Source organism: Xenopus laevis, chromosome 2L, assembly GCF_017654675.1.
Source record: "Xenopus laevis strain J_2021 chromosome 2L, Xenopus_laevis_v10.1, whole genome shotgun sequence".
NCBI lineage: Eukaryota > Metazoa > Chordata > Amphibia > Anura > Pipidae > Xenopus > Xenopus laevis.
Window position 1 is genome coordinate 182,039,787 of NC_054373.1, and position 25,264 is coordinate 182,065,050.

The 25,264-nt window shown below is 39.0% G+C and overlaps 3 protein-coding genes across 3 annotated transcripts; all 3 read left to right on the forward strand.

Annotated features, from left to right (window-relative positions):
- Nucleotides 1-2,587: 2,587 nt before the first annotated feature.
- LOC108705421 (olfactory receptor 52B6) lies at nt 2,588-3,577 on the forward strand. Its single transcript, XM_018242294.2, has one exon. The coding sequence runs from the start codon at nt 2,594-2,596 to the stop codon at nt 3,536-3,538; it is 945 nt and encodes a 314-aa protein (XP_018097783.2). The 5' UTR covers nt 2,588-2,593; the 3' UTR covers nt 3,539-3,577.
- Nucleotides 3,578-10,732: 7,155 nt separating this feature from the next.
- On the forward strand, nt 10,733-11,683 carry LOC121399769 (olfactory receptor 52B6-like). Its single transcript, XM_041581331.1, has one exon. The coding sequence runs from the start codon at nt 10,739-10,741 to the stop codon at nt 11,681-11,683; it is 945 nt and encodes a 314-aa protein (XP_041437265.1). The 5' UTR covers nt 10,733-10,738.
- Nucleotides 11,684-20,976: 9,293 nt separating this feature from the next.
- On the forward strand, nt 20,977-21,918 carry LOC108706226 (olfactory receptor 52E8). The gene has a single exon (XM_018242819.2). It carries the CDS (start codon nt 20,977-20,979, stop codon nt 21,916-21,918), a length of 942 nt encoding a protein of 313 aa, XP_018098308.2.
- The last annotated feature ends 3,346 nt before the right edge of the window (nt 21,919-25,264 follow it).

Consider the following 25,264-nt stretch of genomic DNA (forward strand, 5'->3'; position numbering starts at 1 on the left):
TAATGAGCTGGAGAGAGGGCAGAAATTAAACTGAGAAAAGGGATAGAAGAATTAAACTGAAAATACTATTAAAGGGGACCCGTCACCCAAAAAAAATATTCATAATCCTATTTGATCACATCAATCACATCAGTCAAGCAAAATTAACTTTAATTACAATATGTAAATTATTTGAATTTTGTTTCCTCCAGTCTGGGAATTCATAATTATAACAAGCAGGCAGGAGCCCATTTTGTGGACACTGTTTATTAAGACAAGTCTTGGCATCATCTCAAATCTTGTTTGTGCACTAGAATGGGGGACTGATGTCCATCCCCATGCCCTGGGTTACACAATTAAATGGTGGAAAGAGAACGGCGGGAATGTGGGGAGAGCAGTGACATGTAGGCGAATGCTGAATGGAAAGTGAAGTAATGTCTGCCCCACCTCTATGCCCAGACGGCATAGAGGAGGGGCAGACAATATTTGATTGACAGCTGATGATGTTTAAATGAGCTTACATTACAGCTTTGAATGCTTTAATAAAAAAAAGAAATTGGATTTCATGTTTAATTTGAAAAAGACTTTATTATACAGATTTTTGTGTCTGGGTGACAGGTCACTTAAGGCTGGTATTGTTTCTGTGGAGAAAAAGGCGCATGTGAGAGGCATTTGTGTCCCATTCACTTTGCTGATAATGTTGTGAAACTGTGCAAAATGGTGACATTTTTTTGCTAGGACTTTATAGAGCAAAAATACATTGGAATCGATGGGCATTTTTTTTTGCAGGGAGTTTTTCCATGCAAAAAGTCACTCTCACTGTTTCTCAAAAATTTTGCTGACGGTAAAATGCAGAATTTCAGCGCAAATCCATGCTCACCACTAGAAGAGTCAGTTACGGGTGAGGGCAATGAGGAGGAAAAAGAGATAACAACCTGAAGTTCTTCTCATCAACCATTTATTGCTGAGCAAAAAATATACAGAAACTCACAGTTCACATTTTTATGGGAAACCACCAAGAATTAGACATTTTTATTGGGCATACTGGCTGTTTATTAGGAACATCCCTTAAGAACACTTAGGGGCAGATGTATCAAGGGTCAAATATCGAGGCTTAATTAACCCTCAATATTCGACTGCCGAATTAATATCCTTCAACTTCGAATATCGAAGTCGAAGGATTTTGTGCAATTCGTCGAATCGAACGATTGAAGGAATAATCGTTTGATTGAACGATTAAATCCTTCGAATCGAACGATTAGAAGGATTTTAATCCATCGACCAAAGGATTATCCTTCAATCAAAAAAACCTTGGAAAGTCTATGGGGACCTTCCCCATAGGCTAACATTGGCCTCGGTAGGTTTTTAGGTGGCGAACTAGGGGTTCGAAGAAATTTTTAAAGAGACAGTACTTCGATTATCGAATGGTCGAATAGTCGAACGATTTTTAGTTTGAATCGTTCGATTCGAAGTCGAAGGTCATAGTCGAAGGTCGAAGTAGCCAACTCGATGGTCGAAGTAGCCAAAAAAACATTCGAAAATCAAATTTTTTTTTTTCCCTCTATTTTCCTCTATTCCTTCACTCAGGCTTAGTGAATTGGCCCCTAACTCTACTAACTAATGTTAAAGTAAAACAATCTTAAAGGGGAACTCCGGCTTTCAAACCAAAATTTGATAAAGAGGTCCACATAGCACAGAAAAACCTAATATATCCATCACACTTACCTGTTTCTTTAAAAAGTATGAATAAATGCCATTTTCTATGCTGAAATTCAGCTGTTTAACAGTTCTTCTCTTTCTGCATCATTTGAAATCCTGGCAGGTAAGGAGGGACTAAACACTGATGTTACAAATTGTAACAACTTCTCCACAGCTTACAGACAGCATGCAGGAACTACATAACCCACAATGCATTGCACTGGGATGCTCCTTTCCTTATTGAAATCACATGTGCATGGAATTGTGGGGTTTGGAGGATGCAGGCTGAGGACAGATGGCTGTTGATACAAAGTAACAGTAGTCAGTCAGCTCAGCAAAGTAGTCAGACAGTTTTGAAGGACAGGGGGCTAAGCTTAGGGAACTGTTCCAAACCATTAAAAATCATGAAAAGTCTGCATATATTTTTCATTGATGTATATTGCAAAGTTGCTTGAAATTATGTTTACTCTTAAAAAAGCTTAAGTTAAGTTTGTGTGGAGTTCCCTTTTAATAATCTGTGTGCGTTGTGTTTTGATCAGTCAAAAGACCCATAACGTCACAAGTCCTCTTGTGGATTTTTAAAAATAGAAGATTTCAAATGATTAATTTGTTGATGCACATTGAACCTCCACTGGGATTGTACAGAAAGGGCCTCAGAGGTGTTAATGTGTCTCCAGCAGACTATATAAATAATGCACTACTCATTCTTAAGCAGCTTTGCAGGAGGTATGCTATGAACCATATTTACAGCATGTATCTTCTGGGTGCCAAGAACACAATAATCTTATGAATTTTTTGGTCTTCTGGTTAGAATGCAAACAGTGATGTTTTTCATGTAATTCTGAATGTATCTGAAAAGTCATCAGTTCTTTATTTTTAAACAGGGCTGTGGAGATCTGGTAGGAGCAGAAAAAGAATGGAAAATGGATCTTCTGTTAGCAGGAACTTTGTTCTTCTTGGAATTGTGGAGATGGAAGAACTGAGATATCTCTACTGCATTCTCTCCCTGATTATTTACATATGTATAATGGTGTTGAGCTTGGAGATTGTGCTTGTGGTTCTGACAGAAGAAAGCCTCCATGAGCCCATGTACATATTCATATGTAATCTCACCTTCAATGGAATGTTGGGAAGCAGCTCTTTCTTTCCCAAGCTGATCATTGACTTGTTGACTTCATCCCATCAGATCTCACACACTGGCTGCTTTCTCCAAGTTCTTGCTATAATGACATATGCCATTTTTGAGATATCTTCTTTTACAATCATGGCCTATGACAGATATTTGGCTGTGTGTGACCCCTTGCGATATGCCACCAAAATGACCAACACAAAAGCTGTCAAGCTCATCCTGGGTTTCTTTGCCTTCTCATTCTTCTCTGTCTTAGTTACTGTGATTTTATCTGCGAGACTTACTTATTGTGGGACACAAATCAAAAATATTTTTTGTGAAAACCTGTCCCTTATTGTCTTGTCCTGTGGAGATTCTTCTGTAAATAGTCTGTATGGAATCTTATCTACTGTTACTTTCTTGGTTTTCACCCTATCGATCATTGCTTATTCCTATCTGAACATCTTTATGGTCTGTCTGAAGATTTCCAAGGAAGCCTGTGAGAAAGCTATTCACACTGTGGTCACCCACTTACTTGGTTTTTCTATCTTCTTGGTTGGGGGGCTGTTTATTTTTGTACGGTTCAGACTGGGGAACAATAATCTCCCTCTTTTTGCCCAAATTATTCTCTCTGTAACTTTTATAGTTTTCCCTCCTCTCCTCAACCCTCTTATATATGGAATAAGGACTAAAGCATTAAGGGTAAAAATCTTTCATCGCCTGCACAAATTCAATATCTTATCTGCTCACTGAACAATGAAGTTGTCATATATTGTCAAATAAAAAACAACAATTTCACACCCAGTTTATACACAGATGTGGGATCTCTTGTTTGAAATGGCTGGTACATGATGTTTTCAGACAATGGGCTCCTCTGTAATATGGAGCACCATGCCCTAATGCTATTAACCCTTTAAGTGCCAGCAGAATTAGACATTTTGGTTGCACAAAATTCCAGACATTTGTGAAAAAAAAAAAATTTGTACTCTCTCACTTTAGGGGCATGATCTGAGTGGAAACCTTGGGAAACTGTACATTGTTTTTTTTTTAGTAGTTCATGTAGTTCCACCTCTGCAAAAAGATGTTTAGCGTTAAATACCAAAACAAAAATGGAAAATTCCTATTTTTCATAATATATGAATTTATACCAGAAAATTATTTCATTTTATGCATAAAAATCCAACTGATTTGGAAAGCATCGTGTCTCTCAAACATGCCAATAATAGATATGTATAGTTTTAGGGAGATTTAGGACTTCTGTACAGCAAAAACTCCTGGCAGTATATTACCGAATTTTGAAAGCACTAAGGCAGAAAACTTTGGATTCCAAGGCCAAAAAAATCCTGAAACAGTAAGTTTACCCTAGAAAACCATATATTTTTGAAAAGTACATATTCTGCTGATTCCAAAATGGGTAAATATGTCTCTCTACTCCTAAGTACCAAACATCAAAGCTTGTCTGAATGTAGCGGTTTTTATAAAAATGTCCTACAAATCTGAAAAATCACTTGAAAGGTTTTATTTTGATGCTCTGAATATCCCACACTGTATTAAGTACCAAGAAAAAGCTCCCTGAATATAATTGCCAGGGGTCCACTGAACAGTTTGATGCCCATTGTTCATAGGTTTACCAAAAGTATGTGGCATTTAGAGGCCCAAAATGAAGTTAACGCATACAAATAGTCCTGTGGGGAACTTCATCTAATGACAAATCAACACATACAGTAGGAGAAAGTTATGCTGAGTTAGGCCTAGAAATCCCTGTTTAACAGGGGCGTAACTATAGAGGAAGCAGACCCTGTGGCTGCAGGGTGGGCCAGGAGGTATAGGGGCCCCATGAGGCCCTAATTCATATACAATTTCAATAAATATTGGAGAAACAAGTCAACCTCTAAACATTTTGGGGGCCTGAAAAATAATTTGCTGTGGGGCCCAGTAATATCTAGTTACGCCACTGCGGTTTAAGTCAGGATTTTTTGTTTCCACTTGGTGGGTGAAATTTGGGACATTTTGAGTTGATATTCTTTACTAAAAAAATCGATTTTTTGTTTGACTCAGAAGGTGAGTGATTGCTAGCCCAGTTCCCTTCACTTCCCCTGGGCTACAAACTCACTGTTAGATCCCCTACAACTCTCCTACATCTGAGTGTCATTTTCACTTGCATTTTTCTTCCATTTCAGCACAAATTGTTTACTTTTTGTTCAGATTTTTTTGCACTCAGTTTTGTGGGGAGAGAAAGCTAAAGGGAGAAGAATTTAAAAGTATAAAATCTTTTCCAGCAGCAGCAGTGCAGCTCCCAGGCACCTGCTCACATGAACCCTCTCCCTGCCACAGCTTCTCAACTTACAATTTAAAGCTTTCTTTTTGTGGTTTGTTTTGTAAAATAATGGGAGGGAATAAAGGGAAGTTATTAAAGTTAAAAAAATACCTCAGGCTAAAGCTGAAGGACCTGAAAACCCCCAGCTGTAGCTCTGCAAGGAAACACCAGTCAGAGCCCATGTCAATAAGCCCCACTGCCTCTACTTCTGCTGCTGCAGCCAATGTGACCCCTGCTAAAACATTAGCACAGGCGGTAGCTACTGGCAGCAACTCAAGCCAAGTCACTGCTTGGGTAGAGAAGCTCTAGGAACGAGGAAACATGGGGTCAGATGGCTTATGTCAAGCGCTTATGGTATAGAGGCTTATATAAAGGCTGCAGCTGACGTGGTGGGCCCCTCTCTAGTAGTGGCAGCAAGTAAAATGTATGGGAAAGGCACAATCTTTGCCCGTATGCTGACTGCAGTGCATGCTCTGGTGCAGAGGGGTATCAGAGGGAGTTATGAGTGTAAGAGTGTAACCAATCAAACCACCCTAGTGAGCACAAATAAGAAACATCCCAGTATATTAAATATAGGTTTCTAAATCGTCTCCCACTGTGCATTTTTTTTCCAACCTTTCCAACCCTTTAAACCAATTTATAGCCAACAGGTTGCCCCTCTGTGACTTTCTGTGGCTCAAATACAAGTAAACCCACAGAGAGCCTTTGTCTGTTGTCTGAAACTAAAACATAAACTAAAATGAACTGACATATTTAATAAAAGTCATTGCAAGAGGTCTGTGTATGTAGGAAGTTGGACTGCTGGCAGTAAATCTACTTTGCTTTCTAAAGGACAAGAAATGCCAAATAAATGAGTTTGATAAGCATGCAAATACAATGCACTGTTGCCCTGGACTGGTAAACCATTGTATTTATATAGTCATTTGCAATATAAAGCTAGTGCAGAAAGCTCAGTACAGTATATCAAATATGGAATTTCTAGCCATATTCATAGTAAGTCTTTAGTTCTATTATTTAGAAACATCCTTAATTAAGATTTTTCCCAGCTCCCCAGGCTCAGGGGCTCCATTAAAATGCAAAAGAACTGTGTAGGGCATTGTGGGAAATGGAATCCCGGCTGAAGGAGAGTTGTGTATAGATTCATTATAATATATACATATATTATATATGTATTTATAATACACAAAAGCCATAAATATCTTTATAATATATCCTTATAAACGGTGAGTTCTGATGTCATCAGTTATAAACGGTGGGTTCTGATGTCATTTCTGTCACATGACTCACTGAAATTTGTGTATTGTAATAAATAAAGTACCCCCAGTTGCAAAATATGAGGATATTAGAAGTAACCTCGGAGTTCCCTGCCCTGTAAAAAAACACTTGGCCTTCGGCCTCGTGCTTTTATATGGTCATGAAACTCCTCGGCATAATATCCTTATATTTTACATCAGGGGGTACTTTATTCACTATATATATATATATGTATATATATATATATATATACATATATATATATATAATAGTAACAGCCATCAACAAAAACACTGCCACCAAAAAGTTGAACTTCCCCTTTAAGGTAGACACACTTGAAAGCCAATTGTTTGCCCCAATGCTGGTTTTCCAAAGGGCAAATTGTAATCTTGGACTGAAGACGGGGGGGGGGAGCAATTTGAATGAAAGCAGAAAATCTCTGCTTTTCTCTTTTGAACTCCCATTACTTCGAAATTCGAAGAAAAAAAGAGCAACTAAAATGTATTTAATAAATTGAAGTTTTTATCTGTGGGTGAATAGACTGATAGCATACACCCCCGGGTTCTAAGAGAGCTTAGTTCAGTTTTAGACCAGCCCTTATTTATGATTTTCTCAGATTCGCTTTCATCTGGTATGGTACCTATGGATTGGAGAAAAGCTGATGTTACTCCAATATTTAAAAAGGGATTACGATCTCAGCCTGGCAATTATAGGCCAGTAAGCTTGACATCTGTGGTGGGCAAATTATTTGAAGGCTTGTTAAGGGATCACATTCAAAATTTTGTCCTAATGAATGGCATTATGAGCAACAATCAGCATGGCTTTATGAAGGATAGGTCATGTCAGACAAATTTGATTGCATTTTATGATGAGGTAAGTAAGATTCTGGACAGTGGGGGGGGGCAGTAGATGTGATCCATTTAGATTTTGCCAAAGCGTTTGATACTGTGCCCCACAAACGACTGCTTTCTAAACTAAGGTCTGTTGGGCTTAATGAAGTCGTTTGCATGTGGATAGGAAACTGGCTACAGGATCGGGTACAGAGGGTGGTTGTTAATGGTACATTCTCTACTTGGAGTAAGGTTAGTTAGTTAGTTAGTGGGGTCCCCCAGGGCTCAGTATTGGGTCTACTTTTATTTAACTTGTTCATTAATGACTTAGGGGAGAGTGTTGTAAGTAATGTATCAGTGTTTGCAGATGACACAAAATTATCCAGCCCAATTAATTCCATCCAGGATGTGACACTTGCAACAGGATCTTGACAAACTGGCAATCTGGGCAGCTAAGTGGCAAATGAGATTCAATGTTGGTAAATGTAAAGTCATGCACCTGGGATGCCTGAATATTCGGAAGGTTTTTTACAGTGAGAGCTGTGAAGATGTGGAATTGTCTCCCTGAATCAGTGGTACAGGCTGATACATTAGATAGGTATAAGAAGGGGTTGGATGGTGTTTAGCAAGTGAGGGAATACAGGGTTATAGGAGATAGCTCATAGTACAAGTTGATCCAGGGACTAGTCCAATTGCCATTTTGGAGTCAAGAAGGAATTTTTCCCCCCTCTAAGGCAAATTGGAGAGGCTTCAGGTGGGTTGTTTGCCTTCCTCTGGATCAACTGGCAGTTAGGTAGTTAATAAAAAAAAAAAAAAGAGGTTGAACTCGATGGACATGTGTCTTTTTTCAAACTTACTTACTATGTTACTATGTCACTATGTTACTTCAGCTCAGCATTTAATCTGAATATCTAAATCAGCCATTTCTTCTTAATCTTAAGAGTACTTATCACAACTGTCAACTGTTTCCCAGGTTGGCCATAGTTATGTGCAGCATTTGCCATGGCCCCCAACAGAAGCTTTGCACAGTTGATAAATGGAGCAGTCTGAAAATGAGAATGCACATAGTAGTATGGTGGGGGCCTCCTTAATTGTATTTGTGGGTATTTGTGGATAACAAGCTGTGGAACTCTAGGCAGTTAGTGGCTACTAAAGCAAATACATTACAGTTTTGTAAAGGAAAAAGTCATTAAAGTAAGAGATTAAATATTAATTTTGCTTTTGAAAACCGATTTAATAATACCCAAGGAGACCATATTGCTAAAGATTGGGGAATATGTTGTGTATTAATGCAATGCCTAGTTCAAATATTTTATTCGTTTCCACTGTCCGTTTTAACTCTGCTAAGGTCGGGGGGATAGCGGACTTTCATTTAGATGCTATAGATAGCCTGGTAGCAGTAAGAATATGGTTGATTAAAGTCTAGGGAGACTTTCGCACTTTAGGAAAGGTTTACCCAGCAGAAAAATTTATTTTGAATTAACTTTTAAATAAATCACTGGTAAGGCCTCATCTTTTGGGCTCCAGTCCTTAAGAAGGATATTAATGAGCTGGAGAGAGTGCAGAAATTAAACTGAGAAAAGGGATAGAAGAATTAAACTGAAAATCCTATTAAGGCTGGTATTGTTTCTGTGGAGAAAAGGTGCATGTGAGAGGCATTTGTGTCCCATTCACTTTGCTGATAATGTTGTGAAACTGTGCAAAATGGTGACATTTTTTTGCTAGGACTTTATAGAGCAAAAATACATTGGAATCGATGGGCATTTTTTTGCAGCAAGTTTTTCCATGCAAAAAGTCACTTTCACTATTTCTCAAAAATATTGCTGATGGTAAAATGCAGAATTTCAGCGCAAATCCATGCTCACCACTAGAAGCGTCAGTTACGGGTGAGGGCAATGAGGAGGAAAAAGAGATAACAACCTGAAGTTCTTCTCATCAACCATTTATTGCTGAGCAAAAAATATACAGAAACTCACAGTTCACATTTTTATGGGAAACCACCAAGAATTAGACATTTTTATTGGGCATACTGGCTGTTTATTAGGAACATCCCTTAAGAACACTTAGGGGCAGATGTATCAAGGGTCAAATATCGAGGCTTAATTAACTCTCAATATTCGACTGCCGAATTAATATCCTTCAACTTCGAATATCGAAGTCGAAGGATTTTGTGCAATTCGTCGAATCGAACGATTGAAGGAATAATCGTTCGATTGAACGATTAAATCCTTCGAATCGAACGATTAGAAGGATTTTAATCCATGGATCGAAGGATTATCCTTCGATCAAAAAAACCTTGGAAAGTCTATGGGGACCTTCCCCATAGGCTAACATTGGCCTCGGTAGGTTTTTAGGTGGCGAACTAGGGGTTCGAAGAAATTTTTAAAGAGACAGTACTTCGATTATCGAATGGTCGAATAGTCGAACGATTTTTAGTTCGGATCGTTCGGTTCGAAGTCGAAGGTCGTAGTCGAGGGTCGAAGTAGCCAATTCGATGGTCGAAGTAGCCAAAAAAACATTCGAAAATCAAATTTTTTTTCCTCTATTTTCCTCTATTCCTTCATTCAAGCTTAGTGAATGGGCCCCTAACTCTACTAACTAATGTTAAAGTCAAACAATCTTAAAGGGGAACTCCGGCTTCCAAACCAAAATTTGATAAAGAGGTCCACATAGCACAGAAAAACCTAATATACCCATCACACTTACCTGTTTCTATGCTGAAATTCAGCTGTTTAACAGTTCTCCTCTTTCTGCATCATTTGAAATCCTGGCAGGGAAGGAGGGACTAAACACTGATGTTACAAATTGTAACAACTTCTCCACAGCTTACAGACAGCATGCAGGAACTACATAACCCACAATGCATTGCATTGGGATGTTCCTTTCCTTATTGAAATCACATGTACAGGGAATTGTGGGGTTTGGAGGATGCAGGCTGAGGACAGATGTCTGTTGATACAAAGTAACAGTAGTCAGACAGCTCACCAAAGTAGTCAGACAGTTTTGAAGGAGAGCAGGGGGCTAGGCTTAGGGAACTGTTCCAAACCATTAAAAATCATGAAAAGTCTGCATATTTTTTAATTGATGTATATTGCAAAGTTGCTTGAAATTATGTTTATTAAAGCTAAAGTTAAGTTTGTGTGGAGTTCCCTTTTAATAATCAGTGTGCGTTGTGTTTTGATCAGTCAAAAGACCCATAACGTCACAAGTCCTCTTGTGGATTTTTAAAAATAGAAGATTTCAAATGATTAATTTGTTGATGCACATTGAACCTCCACTGGGATTGTACAGAAAGGGCCTCAGAGGTGTTAATGTGTCTCCAGCAGACTATATAAATAATACACTACTCATTCTTAAGCAGCTTTGCAGGAGGTATGTTATGAACCATATTTACAGCATGTTATTTTCTGGGTGCCAAGAACACAATAATCTTATGAATTTTTTGGTCTTCCGGTTAGAATGAAAATGATGATGTTTTTCATGTAATTCTGAATGTCATCAGTTCTTTATTTTTAAACAGGGCTGTGGAGATCTGGTAGGAGCAGAAAAGGAATGGAAAATGGATCTTCTGTTAGCAGGAACTTTGTTCTTCTTGGAATTGTGGAGATGGAAGAACTGAGATATCTCTACTGCATTCTCTCCCTGATTATTTACATATGTATAATGGTGTTGAGCTTGGAGATTGTGCTTGTGGTTCTGACAGAAGAAAGCCTCCATGAGCCCATGTACATATTCATATGTAATCTCACCTTCAATGGAATGTTGGGAAGCAGCTCTTTCTTTCCCAAGCTGATCATTGACTTGTTGACTTCATCCCATCAGATCTCACACACTGGCTGCTTTCTTCAACTTCTTGCTATAATAACATATGCCATTTTTGAGATATCTTCTTTTACAATCATGGCCTATGACAGATATTTGGCTGTGTGTGACCCCTTGCGATATGCCACCAAAATGACCAACACAAAAGCTGTCAAGCTCATCCTGGGTTTCTTTGCCTTCTCATTCTTCTCTGTCTTAGTTACTGTGATTTTATCTGCGAGACTTACTTATTGTGGGACACAAATCAAAAATATTTTTTGTGAAAACCTGTCCCTTATTGTCCTGTCCTGTGGAGATTCTTCTGTAAATAGTCTGTATGGAATCTTATCTACTGTTACTTTCTTGGTTTTCACCCTATCGATCATTGCTTATTCCTACCTGAACATCTTTATGGTCTGTCTGAAGATTTCCAAGGAAGCCTGTGAGAAAGCCATTCACACTGTGGTCACCCACTTACTTGGTTTTTCTATCTTCTTGGTTGGGGGGCTGTTTATTTTCGTACGGTTCAGACTGGGGAACAATAATCTCCCTCTTTTTGCCCAAATTATTCTCTCTGTAACTTTTATAGTTTTCCCTCCTCTCCTCAACCCTCTTATATATGGAATAAGGACTAAAGCATTAAGGGTAAAAATCTTTCATCGCCTGCACAAATTCAATATCTTATCTGCTCACTGAACAATGAAGTTGTCATATATTGTCAAATAAAAAGCAATAATTTCACACCCAGTTTATACACAGATGTGGGATCTCTTGTTTGAAATGGCTGGTACATGATGTTTTCAGCCAATGGGCTCCTCTGTAATATGGAGCACCATGCCCTAATGCTATTAACCCTTTAAGTGCCAGCAGAATTTGACATTTTGGTTGCACAAAATTCCAGACATTTGTGAAAAAAATTTGTACTCTCTCACTTTAGGGGCATGATCTGAGTGGAAACCTTGGGAAACTGTACATTGGTTTTTTTTAGTAGTTCATATAGTTCCACCTCTGCAAAAAGATGTTTAGCGTTAAATACCAAAACAAAAATGGAAAATTCCTATTTTTCATAATATATGAATTTATACCAGAAAAATATTTCATTTTATGCATAAAAATCCAACTGATTTGGAAAGCATCGTGTCTCTCAAACATGCCAATAATAGATATGTATAGTTTTAGGGAGATTTAGGACTTCTGTACAGCAAAAACTCCTGGCACCGAATTTTGAAAGCACTAAGGCAGAAAACTTTGGATTCCAAGGCCAAAAAATCCTGAAACAGTAAGTTTACCCCAGAAAACCATATAGTACATATGCTGCTGATTCCAAAAGGGGTAAATATGTCTCTCTAGTCCTAAGTACCAAACATCAAAGCTTGTCTGAATGTAGCGGTTTTTATAAAAATGTCTTACAAATCTGAAAAATCCCTTGAAATTTTTTCTGAATATCCCACACTGTATTAAGTACAAAGAAAAAGCACAGTGAATATAATTGCCAGGGGTCCACTGAACAGTTTGATGCCCATTGTTCATAGGTTTACCAAAAGTATGTGGCATTTAGAGGCCCAAAATGAAGTTAACGCATACAAATAGTCCTGTGGGGAACTTCATCTAATGACAAATCAACACATACACTAGGAGAAAGCTATGCTGAATTAAGCATAGAAATCCCTGTTTAAGACAGGATTTTTTGTTTTCACTTGGTGGGTGAAATTTGGGACGTTTTGAGTTGATTTTCTTTACTAAAAAAATCGATTTTTTGTTTGACTCAGAAGGTGAGTGATTGCTAGCCCAGTTCCCTTCACTTCCCCTGGGCTACAAACTCACTTTTAGATCCCCTACAACTCTCCTACATCTGAGTGTCATTTTTCTGCCGTTTCAGCACAAATTGTTTACTTTGTGTTCAGATTTTTTTGCACTCAGTTTTGTGGGGAGAGAAAGCTAAAGGGAGAAGGATTTAAAAGTATAAAATCTTTTCCAGCAGCAGCAGTGCAGCTCCCAGGCCCCTGCTCACATGAACCTTCTCCCTGCCAGAGATTCTCAACTTAAAATTTACTTTTTCATTGATCAATAGCATAAAGCTTTCTTTTTGTGGTTTGTTTTGTAAAATAATGGGAGGGAATAAAGGAAAGTAAAAAAATACCTCAGGCTAAAGCAAAAGGACCTGAAAACCCCCAGCTGTAGCTCTGCAAGGAAACACCAGTCAGAGCCCATGTCAATAAGCCCCACTGCCTCTACTTCTGCTGCTGCAGCCAATGTGACCCCTGCTAAAACATTAGCACAGGCGGTAGCTACTGGCAGCAACTCAAGCCAAGTCACTGCTGGGGTAGAGAAGCTCACAAGGAAACATGGGGTCAGATGGCTTATGTCAAGCGCTTATGGTATAGAGGCTTATATAAAAGCTGCAGCTGACGTGGTGGGCCCCTCTCTAGTAGTGGCAGCAAGTAAAATGTATGGGAAAGGCACAATCTTTGCCCGTATGCTGACTGCAGTGCATGCTCTGGTGCAGAGGGGTATCACAGTGGGAGGGAGTTAAGAGTGTAAGAGTGTAACCAATCAAACCACCCTAGTGAGCACAAATAAGAAACATCCCAGTATATTAAATATAGGTTTCTAAATCGTCTCCCACTGTGCATTTTTTTTCCAACCTTTCCAACCCTTTAAACCAATTTATAGCCAACAGGTTGCCCCTCTGTGACTTTCTGTGGCTCAAATACAAGTAAACCCACAGAGAGCCTTTGTCTGTTGTCTGAAACTAAAACATAAACTAAAATGAACTGACTTATTTAATAAAAGTCATTGCAAGAGGTCTGTGTATGTAGAAAGTTGGACTGCTGGCAGTAAATCTACTTTGCTTTCTAAAGGACAAGAAATGCCAAATAATTGAGTTTGATAAGCATGCAAATACAATGCACTGTTGCCCTGGACTGGTTAACCTTTGTATTTAGTCATTTAGTCATTTACAATATAAAGCTAGTGCAGAAAGCTCAGTACAGTATATCAAATATGGAATTTCTAGCCATATTCATAGTAAGTCTTTAGTTCTATTATTTAGAAACATCCTTAATTAAGCTTTTCCCCAGCTCCCCAGGCTCAGGGGCTCCATTAAAATGCAAAAGAACTGTGTAGGGCATTGTGGGAAATGGAATCCCGGCTGAAGGAGAGTTGTGTATAGATTCATTATAATATATACATATATTATATATGTATTTTAATACACAAAAACCATAAATATCTTGTAAATTATATCCTTATAAACGGTGAGTTCTGATGTCATCAGTTATAAACGGTGAGTTCTGATGTCATCAGTTATAAATGGTGAGTTCTGATGTCATTTCTGTCACATGACTCACTAAAACGTGTGTATTATAATAAATAAAGTACCCCCAGTTGCAAAATATGAGGATATTAGAAGTTACCTCGGAGTTCCCTGACCTGTATAAAAACACTCGGCCTTCGGCCTCGTACTTTTATATGGTCACGAAACTCCTCGGTATAATATCCTTATATTTTACATGAGGGGGTACTTTATTCACTATATATATATATATACATATATATATCTATATATATATCTATATATATATATATATATATATATATATATATATATATATATATATATATATATATAATGAAGCAGAAATGACCAGCAACACCGAGTTCTTTGGTGAAAAAATCAAAGTGTATTAAAAATACATGTAAAGCCGACGTGACGTTTCGGTCCACTCAGGGACCTTTCTCAAGGCAACCATGTTTAATCTCACACGTGTTTATATACCCATAATCCCACAGATCCTTCAACAGGAAGTGACATCAATCATCCATAAAAAATGAATAAAAAAACATATTGTTCAGTACCAAAATTGCAATATCAGTGTTAAAAGATATTAAATTGACTAGTGTTAAAACATTTAACGTGACCAAGTGCACATTGTATCCATCATATATATTATTAAGATGCAAAAAGTTCACATACTGAGTGCAAATAAAGCCATAAAGTAAGGCAGTGCTATGTCGTTAAAACCGAGCTAAAAAACAACAATTCAGCTGTTAAAATCAGTCAATCTTTAGATATGTTACATTTTGTCGAACTACAATATGTTACATTCGTCTGACTGTTGGCAACCCTATATGTTATACTTGTATCAAATTTTGCTGTCGAAAGGCTGAAAAAAGCTATATGTGTCAATTCTGACTTTCTGTATAGTTGTCGTCACATAATAGCTAACACATCTGGGTCAAAACTAGTCAGTCCTGATGAATTGACTTCGCAACTACATTCACAGCAGTGTCTGTGCTACATGTACCTTATACAGTGGTTATATACTGAATGAAAATATATTCTTAGGTTTTTACATAAACACATTTAGTAGAGTTAGTATATATATGTATCGATTTTTCAGGACAAGTTATTCATAAGAAACAATTTAAAGTTAATGAGCTATTCAAGCCCCTCGGGGCCACACAATTTAGTTTGTATGTCCAAAACACCTCTCTTTGTGGCAACATACGATCAATGTCACCTCCCCTGGTTAAATCCGCAATGCAGTCTATCGGCATACATTTAAAGGCAGAGGCTGGATGCTTAGCCTGCAGCCAGAGTTGAATTTCAAAGTAATGGGAGTTTTTTTGAGCAACTTAAATGTATTTAATAAATTGAAGTTTTTATCGAATTTTTTTTCAATTCGAATTGAATTTTGGTCTAGTCGACGTACACAAAAATAGCTCGAAATTCAAAATTTTTTATTTCAAATTTTTACTTCGACCCTTGAAAAATCTGCCCCTAACTGTCCATCCCTCCTGTCCAAACAAAACCGTATTTCCCACGCAAATCTTGCATCTTCACTCTCCCAAGCACATGCAAAGCCTATTATTCCTTCCTTCATTCTATCTTGTTTGAGATACGTTTTCCTTCTTGCCAACCTTGAAGCTGCTGCAATGTCAAGCTACTATGTCTAATATGGACCCCCATTTCACCTAACTCAGCTCCTTAACCACTCACCTAAATTAAAATGCAACAGGTTCATTAAAAAAAGCTGTTATATATATGTCTGCAACTTTATTATACCTACTGTAGGAATGCTTGGCACTATGAACATGCACCCAAAAGGCTACTAACAGTACCAGACTGTCACGGCCGGCACCCGATACCAGAACAAATGCCAAGCACCCTGGTCTCGGCTCGGCTTCACCAGTAGTGTGACCACCGTTGGGCATCGGGAGGAGCCCTCAGCTTACTTGGGTGCCACCTGGACTTAACGAGGGGTACAAGGCGAGATGTTCTGGCTGGCGAAGGGGCACGACTGTTAGCAGAGTCTTTTGGGCCGAAGGTCATGGTACAAATGGAGCAGGCAAGAGAATCGTCAGACAGGCTGGGTCGAGGCAGGCAGATATCAGAATCGTCAGGCAGGCAAGGGTCAAACCAGGTTGTCAATCAAGGGGTTAAGCAGGAAGCGTTGTCGTAGGCAGGCAGGGGTCAGGATACAGAATGCAGAATAGTCAGGAACAGGCTGGGTCAGAAACGGGTAATCAAACAGGCTAGATACAGAACAGATCAGACGCACAAGGCCTAACTGAACTCGCACGACGCGGCCGGTGTCCCCGCCGAGGGGGCGGCAGGCGTCCCTGCCGTCCCCCCACTAGACCACCAGGTATGTCTCTTACACAGACACCCTCAGCAAAAACAGGCACATGAAAGCAGGAATGCAGCTCCAATGTCCACTTCAAAGAAGTCCATTCACTCCAGTAATGTGAGCCTCAATTCTTGATTAGCTCCACAGACTGCACCCAGGTTTCTGCTCCATGTACCACATGGTGTAAACCTTCTTATCTTTTCCCCTGAGGCTCCCTTTGGTCCAAACCTCTGGCCTTTGACGTATCACCAGGGTCGGAATCCACGCAGGAAGCTTCAGAATCTGGATATAGGATCTGTTGCCATCTTAACTACTAAAACTGCATACTGGGGCCTTTTTTATAATTCAGTAAGGAGTTGTTTTCTTACTGTTACTAGAGTCAGATATTTTGATGGAATTATTTCATTGCCAACACACCTTGCTTTATAAATAGGATGCGTTATACCAATAAATATGGATCCTGCACTTGATAGGAATCTCTTGAAAGATGCACTGCAGGATCTAACAGAGAAAATGGCATGTTTGGATGAAGGTGCAATTGCAGAAATGACATTACATTGGCACTGATTTCCTATTTAGATGCACTTAATTTCAACATCAACACCATATGCCACTTTACTAGAGTTAAACTGGCCACTACCAACATTAACCTGATCACTCAATAAGCTCAGTAGTCTCTGTTTAATGGAATATAAGAGGGAGAACTCATGGAATAATAAGGTGCAAGAACAAAATCAACAGGAGTTTCAAGAGTTTCCCACCTCATTTTGTCTGCCCTGCTCCTAATGTAAAGGTATTAGTGGCTGCACAAAGCACAAAAGAAGACACTAAATAATAATAAAAACAGCAGGGCGATAATGGTTTTTGCACATTCTGATTGGGATGTCCACTCATGGTGCGGTCAATTTACATGTTCACATTATGCACAGTTCTTTTGTGCAGTTTATTGCCTACTGAATACAGCCTTAGTAACTGAAGTCTAAGCAATGAGTGGTATAATGAAACTGTGGAAATGAAATTAGGTAGCACAGACATTACTATAAGTCTCTGGTTAACCCCACAAGAAAAGTTTTTGGGCACCCAGTCAAAAGTGACTATGTCCGTTGGGGTCAGCTCAAGCATCATAAAGATCTTTCTATCAGAATATACAGTAAGTACAAACAGCAAGTCTGTGTCACACAGTCCACTCATTGTTATTGTGTCCAGTTACAGACTGGCGTAAATGGCGTAAATTCGCTAGTGTTACTTCGCACCCTTACACCTGGCGAATTTGCGCAATGGACGTAACTACGCAAATTCACTGACGCCCGCATTATTCTGAACGCTACCTTTTACGCTAGACTTCCTTTGCCACCTCAGACCAGGCGAAGTTCAATAGAGTAGATAGGGACGCTGGCGTTTTTTCTTTTTTTATGGGTGATAGGCTGAAAAAGATCGAAATTTTTTTTGGGGCTACCCTCCTTCCCCCCTACATTTCCTAACTCATGGCACCTTAACTATACAGTGGGAACATGTTTAGGGCAAAATAAAAATTTTATTTGATGTTTTGAAGGTTTCCCAGGCTTGTGTAGTGCTGCTACATATACTTCCTTTGTAAATTCAATCTGGTGCCGTATGCAAATTAACCATCGCTAGCGTAACTTTGCTTTGCCTGGTGAATTAATTAATTAGTGCAAATACGCAACCTTTCATTTCCCCTGAGCGCAACTTCGGATTTTAGTGAATTTGCGTAGTGCTGGCGAAAATTCGCCTGGTGAAGTGCGGCGAATCGGACGCTGGCGCAAATACGAATCTTAGTGAATTTGCTCCTTAGAGCTATTTTATAGACTTTATGTTGTGCTTCAAAGAGAAGAAAAGGTGATATAACTAGGGGGTGATTGGAGCCCTACAGAAAGTACTGGGCATCAAAGCACCACTTAATTAAACATGTATGAGATCCATTATCTAGAAACCCATTATCCAGAAAGTTCTGAATTACAGAATGGCCATCTCCCATAGACTATTTTATCCAAATAATTCATATTTTTAAAATTATCCCAGCTAAGATATCATTAATCCTTATTGGAAACAAAACTTAGACTATTGGGTTCATTTCATGTTTCAATTATTTTCTAGTAGAATTAAGGTATGAAGATACCAATTACAGAAAGATCCCCAATCACTGTAATGCACCTCACAGTATCCTACATAATATTGGAAGGGTTTATATACCTTGCACAAAGTCAATATCCACATTTAGCACTAGTAGTGCAAGGATACTTGTGAGTTGGTGGAGACCCCTGCAGCTGTCTTCCGAGTAGGATCAGATGCGTTAGTTCACACGTGATGTAATCTAGCTTGGAGTGAAAATTTCAATATTTAAAGGTGTCTCGTCCTTCCATATGTCTTCCCATCACCCAAGGTAGGTCTACTATAGATAGTTCCTGGGTGCGCTTCTAGTCTAGAAGTTTTCTCTGTTCCTTGACGGATGGTCCTTGACCATCGCCTGAACCAACCTTTGCCTGTTACTGACTAATCTTCTGGACCCAGACTCTGTACTGATTGGTTTTGACCTGTTCTATGACTATGCTTACACCGTCTAAAACCGCCCTCCAGTCACATATTATGGTTCCCTTGTCTGCCCAGAACTCTCTCCTTGGTTCTCTCGCTTTAAGACCTGGTGGCATCAAGCAGAGCTCCTCCAGAATTGAAAGGTGGCTGTTACAGTTGTAAGCTGGAGCCATGACTGAAACCTTTGCGTCTGTTTTGAGTTTCGGGATACCAAACACGACATTTAGGCAGTTGGAGTCAGCTGCTGTAGATATGGAGACCAAGTTTTACAGCCCTGGCATTATGGCATAAAAAAAATATTATTAAGCACTTAATTCATGTACATAATTATTAATCCACACTTAAAAAGTAGCTCGACAGGTTAGAGTCAACTACTTCACTAAAGATATTCTCATGTGCTTAATTTATGTTTGGCCCTCCTGTTTCAGCAGAAATGATAATGAACCCACTTTGGGATTTTATGGCAGTGGAATCTCCCTGGGATTATTATGTCTTAGTCTGAGTGTTTTATATATATATATAAATATATATAGATACATATATAAAAGGCAGTCGTCTTATTTAGCAGTTTTAATGGAGAAGGACAAAGCAGGTGCAGTATGAACTTTGATTTTAATTGTGTATTTCTTTCACTATGCGAAACACAGTGACACAGACAAGTTCAGCCCCTACAGACTGAGAACTGGCAGAGGCATCTCTACGCTGAGGAAATACAACTGGTTGGAAGTCTACCAGGGTTTGTAGTTATATACTGTACCTGTAGCGTCAGGTTAATAAGCCTGTAGCCTCCTGTTTTTCTCTTGGGATCTCCTGAGAATGGCAAGTACTATACTGTGGGTATCAGGACTTTCCAGAAAATTTGATTTCTTTCCCTTTCAAATGAGTAATATCAGGCTGTTGTTTTCATGGTTCTTAATGTTATATAGTATAATATGTCTTGTTATAGCTATTGAGTCCTAAATGCCTTCATTGCTCGTTTATATCCATACCTTTAATTCAAAGGGGACTGAAAATATGTTGCTCCACCTCAGTTTATTCAATAGTTGCTTGATTATAAAATCCCTGCAAATTTTTATATGAAGGGTTAAAGAGCTGGGTGCTGTATATGTAAAGCAATATTGCCGCATAAGCAATATCCCAACCCTTCAGGACTAGCAGCCCATTAAAATGCTAAATAATCTCAACAATGCTAATTCCAGTGCCGATTTGGCTCCATGTTCTTTGTTCCTGCAACTGGAGCTGGAACCTTTAAACCTAGTTTCTCTATAACAGAACAACTAAACACTAGCCTGTCCTGCCTCCTGATTTTTCATTTCAGTGTCATATAATTGTGGAATATTTCACTATGTAAGATCACAGAGGGCAAAACCCGCTAAACTTTAGTAACCATGCCGTAGGGTTGAAGTTAGTCTTAAACCATCAATCTGAGGTCCAACTGTCATTGCAAGTCATAAAATGTAATCACTTTTGGGTTGGCCGGTGACCGAATCAATAGAGGTCATTGTTGTCCTACATTTTTTGGTCAACATTGCACCAAAAACAATGCAACAAATATTCCTGAGTTTGATCATAACATTCATTATGAGCGCCCCACGTAAACCAATAATAAGCATTTGTTAAGAAATACCCAAATTGTGTCATTTAAGTAAATGTCAATGTAAATTCAGTTCCTGTGCTCTAATGTCTTGTATACTCCTTATGGTTGTTTATTCTGATAAATGTAGCTTTAGTTTTATCTCCTTATAGTAATTTATTTTAATTATTTTAATTAATCAGGACCCTGGATAATCTGCACAAGTAACAAAAATGGAAAATGTGTCCAATGGCAGCACTAGTTTCCTCCTCCTTGGTCTCGTGGAGATGGAAGGACTCCAACACATGTATAGTATTCTGTGCATTTTAACCTACACCTTTATAATCCTCGTGAGCTCCATGATAGTTTTTGTGATCCTCACAGAAGAAAGCTTTCGCCAGCCCATGTACATTCTCATTGGCACCGTCATCTTAAACGGGATGTTTGGAAGCTCATCATTTTTCCCAAAACTGATCATTGACCTTCTTTCTTCCACCACTAAGATTTCACGCACTGGCTGTCTCCTCCAGGTCCTCTGTGTCATAACTTACACCACCTTTGAGGTATCTTCCCTCACAGTAATGGCTTATGACAGATACTTGGCTGTGTGCCACCCATTACATTATGTCTACTTAATGAGCAATGAAAAGGCCCTAAAGTTCATTGGAGGAGCTTTTATCTTCACATTCACCTTAGTCCTAACTGCTGTCCTTCTCTCAGCAAGGCTTCCATTCTGTGGAACTCGTATCAAAAATATATTTTGTGACAATATGTCTCTGGTGATCCTGTCCTGTGTGGATGCTTCTGTCAATACTCTCTATGGAACAGTATCCACCACTCTATTCCTGGTGCTCACCCTACTAATGATCGCTTATTCCTACCTTCGCATCTTTATGGTTTGTCTAAAGATTTCCAAGGAGGCTTGTCAGAAAGCCATTCACACGTTGGTGACCCATTTAATCAATTTTTCTATTTTCCTGATTGGAGTCTTCTTCATTTTCATTCGATACAGGCTAGGAAATGTCAACCTGCCCACTGTAATTCATGTACTGCTCTCTGTAACCATATTAGTCTTCCCACCTCTTCTCAACCCTATTATATATGGAATAAGGACAAAGGCTCTAAATGTAAAGCTTCTTCACCTCTTCCAGAAAACATTTGGAATAAACCCATGAAACACTTGCCAAAGTTCTACAATCTGATTCTTGTATGAATAAAACATGTATTGATAAAAAAATAAAAATGTAGCTGTTGCCTTCATTCTCATCAAGTGGCTCTACATCACCATTTCATATTATTTCATATAGTTATTTCATGTAATATTGTCTGTTATCATTGTAATAAATGGGAATTAGCCTAGTTTGCATGGGGGCCCTATTATACCTTTGATCTACTGTAACTTTTGACTAAGGTACTGCCCAATCACAAACCCTTCAGCTGGTGGATATATGAGCTAACGGAGCCCAGCCTGAAGGCTATTTAGGAAGAGATTTGGGGTGAGTGCTTATTTGTGCCCTGGGTACCCCTGGAACTATAGCAGGGTGACTGTTACCCCAATGTTTCTATATATCTGTAACCTTGTTATGAGCTATTGGGGCCCAGTCTGAAGGTCAGTTAAGGGGAGATTTGGGGTGAGTGATTATTTGTACCCTGGGTACCCCTGGAACTATAGCAGGGTGACTGTTACCCCAATGTTTCTATATATCTGTAACCTTGTTATGAGCTAAGGGGGCCCAGTCTGAAGGTCAGTTAGGGAGAAATTTGGGGTGAGTGCTTATTTGTACCCTGGGTACCCCTGGAACTATAGCAGGGTGACACCCCAATGTTTCTATATAACTGTAACCTTGTTATGAGCTAAGGGGCCCAGTCTGAAGGCCAGTTAGGGGGAGATTTGGGGTGAGTACTTATTTGTACCCTGGGTACCCCTGGAACTATAGCAGGGTGACTGTTACCATAATTTTTCTAGTTCTTAGGGTCTGGCCAGTTTGCAGGTATTGATATTAATCCTTTGAAACATAAGAGGAAGGGGAGAATTAAGGCACTGGTGAAAAGATCTAATTGTCAACAAATTTATACAATTTCATACATACATTTGTTTATATTGAGTCTGTGCAAGAGAATATATAACCCAATTATATGGAACATCACACTGAAATGAATTATGGTGGGACAAGTGAGACAATCAAAGAAAACAATAATCAATGTGTCAGATCTTTCCAACTATTACAGTGAGGAGTTGCCGTTTATTTGCTCTGCCCCTTCATTGTGGTTATCATCAGATGTTGGGTACAATCCCCACTGATATTTCCATGTTAGCTATTGGTGATCTAATTGGGGGAAAGCTCAATCAGCCTAATAAAGGAATATTTTGGGGGGTGCAAAGTCTGGGCCACTAAGCAAATTTAGATGGGGGAACTGTTTCTATAAGAGCCCAAGCCAATCATTCTACCTCTGGGCCTCTGTCTTCTCTTTTGCCTCACAGAAACCCCAATGCCCTCTGCTCAAAATATAATTTCCAAATTAAATATGAATTCATGAATAAGCCACAAAGTACTGAGTGTGCCAGTAAGTGATTGGGTTTGGAGAGTACAAATAAAGCTAAGGGCTGATGTTTCACTTCCAGTACCTTTGACTTGATAGCAACCGTGACTTTTAGCAGCCTATGTCAAGGAAAGAAACACTACTTACCATACATAGTACTTACTATACACAGTACTTACAACACATAGTACTTACTACACACAGTACTTACTACACACAGTTTTTACTACACACAGTACTTACTACACACAGTACTTACTACACACAGTACTTACTTCACACAGTACTTACTACATACAGTACTTAATACAAACCATTTTTACTACACACAGGACATACTAAGCATAGAACTTACTACACACTGTTTTTACTACACACAGTACTTACTACACATAGGGGCATATTTATCAAAGGTTGAGTTTTAGAGTTAAGTGAGCTTTTCCTTGAATGAACTCACAACTTGAATAGTATCCAAGAAAAATCTTGAACGTTAAAAACTCAAATGAACGAATTCCAGTTGCGATGCTCAAATTGAATTGCAAGGTTCGAATCTAGGAGAAAAAACTTGAATTGCTTGAATAATTCAGCCAAACCCTCCAAAAAAAACCTCACATCATGAAGTCTATAACATCTTCAAATAGCTCAGGGGGCCTCTGCCATTGACTTCTACATGACCTCGACAGGTTTGAGGTGGCGAATTCTCTGATGCAAGTTATTTATAGGTCGGTGTATAATAAATCTTGAATATTCTAGTTGTTTTTTTTTTTACCAAAAAATTCGAAAATTTGAATTCAAATTCAAATTTTCCCTTCGAACCTGCCTCACAGTATTTACTACACACAGTACTTACTACACACAATTCTTACTACACACAGTACTTACTACATAAGGAGATAGTGTGTGACAGGTGTAAACATTTGGCAGAAGAATTCTGCTTAGTTTTCCTTTGTGCCGCTGGTTAGTATTTATACCTGCTGGAACCACATCTCACTGGTACAATGTTCTCACATTCTCTGCTACGGATTTGGTTGCTATGGGTTACTGCACCTGGGTCAACTTAGTGCCTTTTATTATCTTTTAGGGCACAACTGTAGATACTGTCTGCACTAAGAGCTTATCTTTTTTGCCTCGATTTACTTCCCCTTAAGTCCCATGATCTGATTGGCTGAGCAGTAATTCCACACTGGCTACAGATTAATAATATTTATTATCTATTTATTTGTCTCAGGGAGTTGTCATGGCATATTATTTGTGCATGGCACCACTTGTTTAGGCACCTGGCAAATTTCTTTAGGCTGATCTCTGTCTCTTACACCCCTTTTATTCAGCCACAATGGCACGTTGCCCAAGGTTATGCCTTTCTCGTCTATTTCCTACTCAACATTATTTGGTGTTTCTTTCTGTATCTCTGCTCTAATACGCCTACAGTTCAGCCATACAGACACACCAGCTATACCAGTTTAATGAGGGTTGTGGCCCACCGGTAGTGATGGGCGAATTTATTCGCCAGGCGCGAATTTGCAGCGAATTTGTGCAATTCGACCCCAGCAAATAAATTCGAAACGCCCGTGAAAATTCGCTGGCAAAAATTCGGAAAAAAACTGACGCCAGCATCAAAAAAACGGGCTCCAGCGTCAAAAACGAGACGCTGGCGCCGTTTCGCAAATTGAAATGCCCTGTGAGATACTATATCTAAGCCTCTTGTCTTTATTTCCACCATACACCATGGTTTTGATCTTATATTTGTCTCCTCTCTGTAGTATTAGTTTATTGAGTAATTTATTAATGTGTCACCCTGTGTCACCCTGTAAGGCTTATTTCTGAATCTTCTAACAGGCCCATAGGCGGATTTTCATTAAGGCTTGGGGAGAACCTGCCTGACACCTCAAAGAAAAGAGAGAAAAAAATCTCCCTTACTGAATGCCGCTGGTTAAACACGCGAAAACTCCTGCCGTGCCTGCAAAACTCTGATGCTGTAGA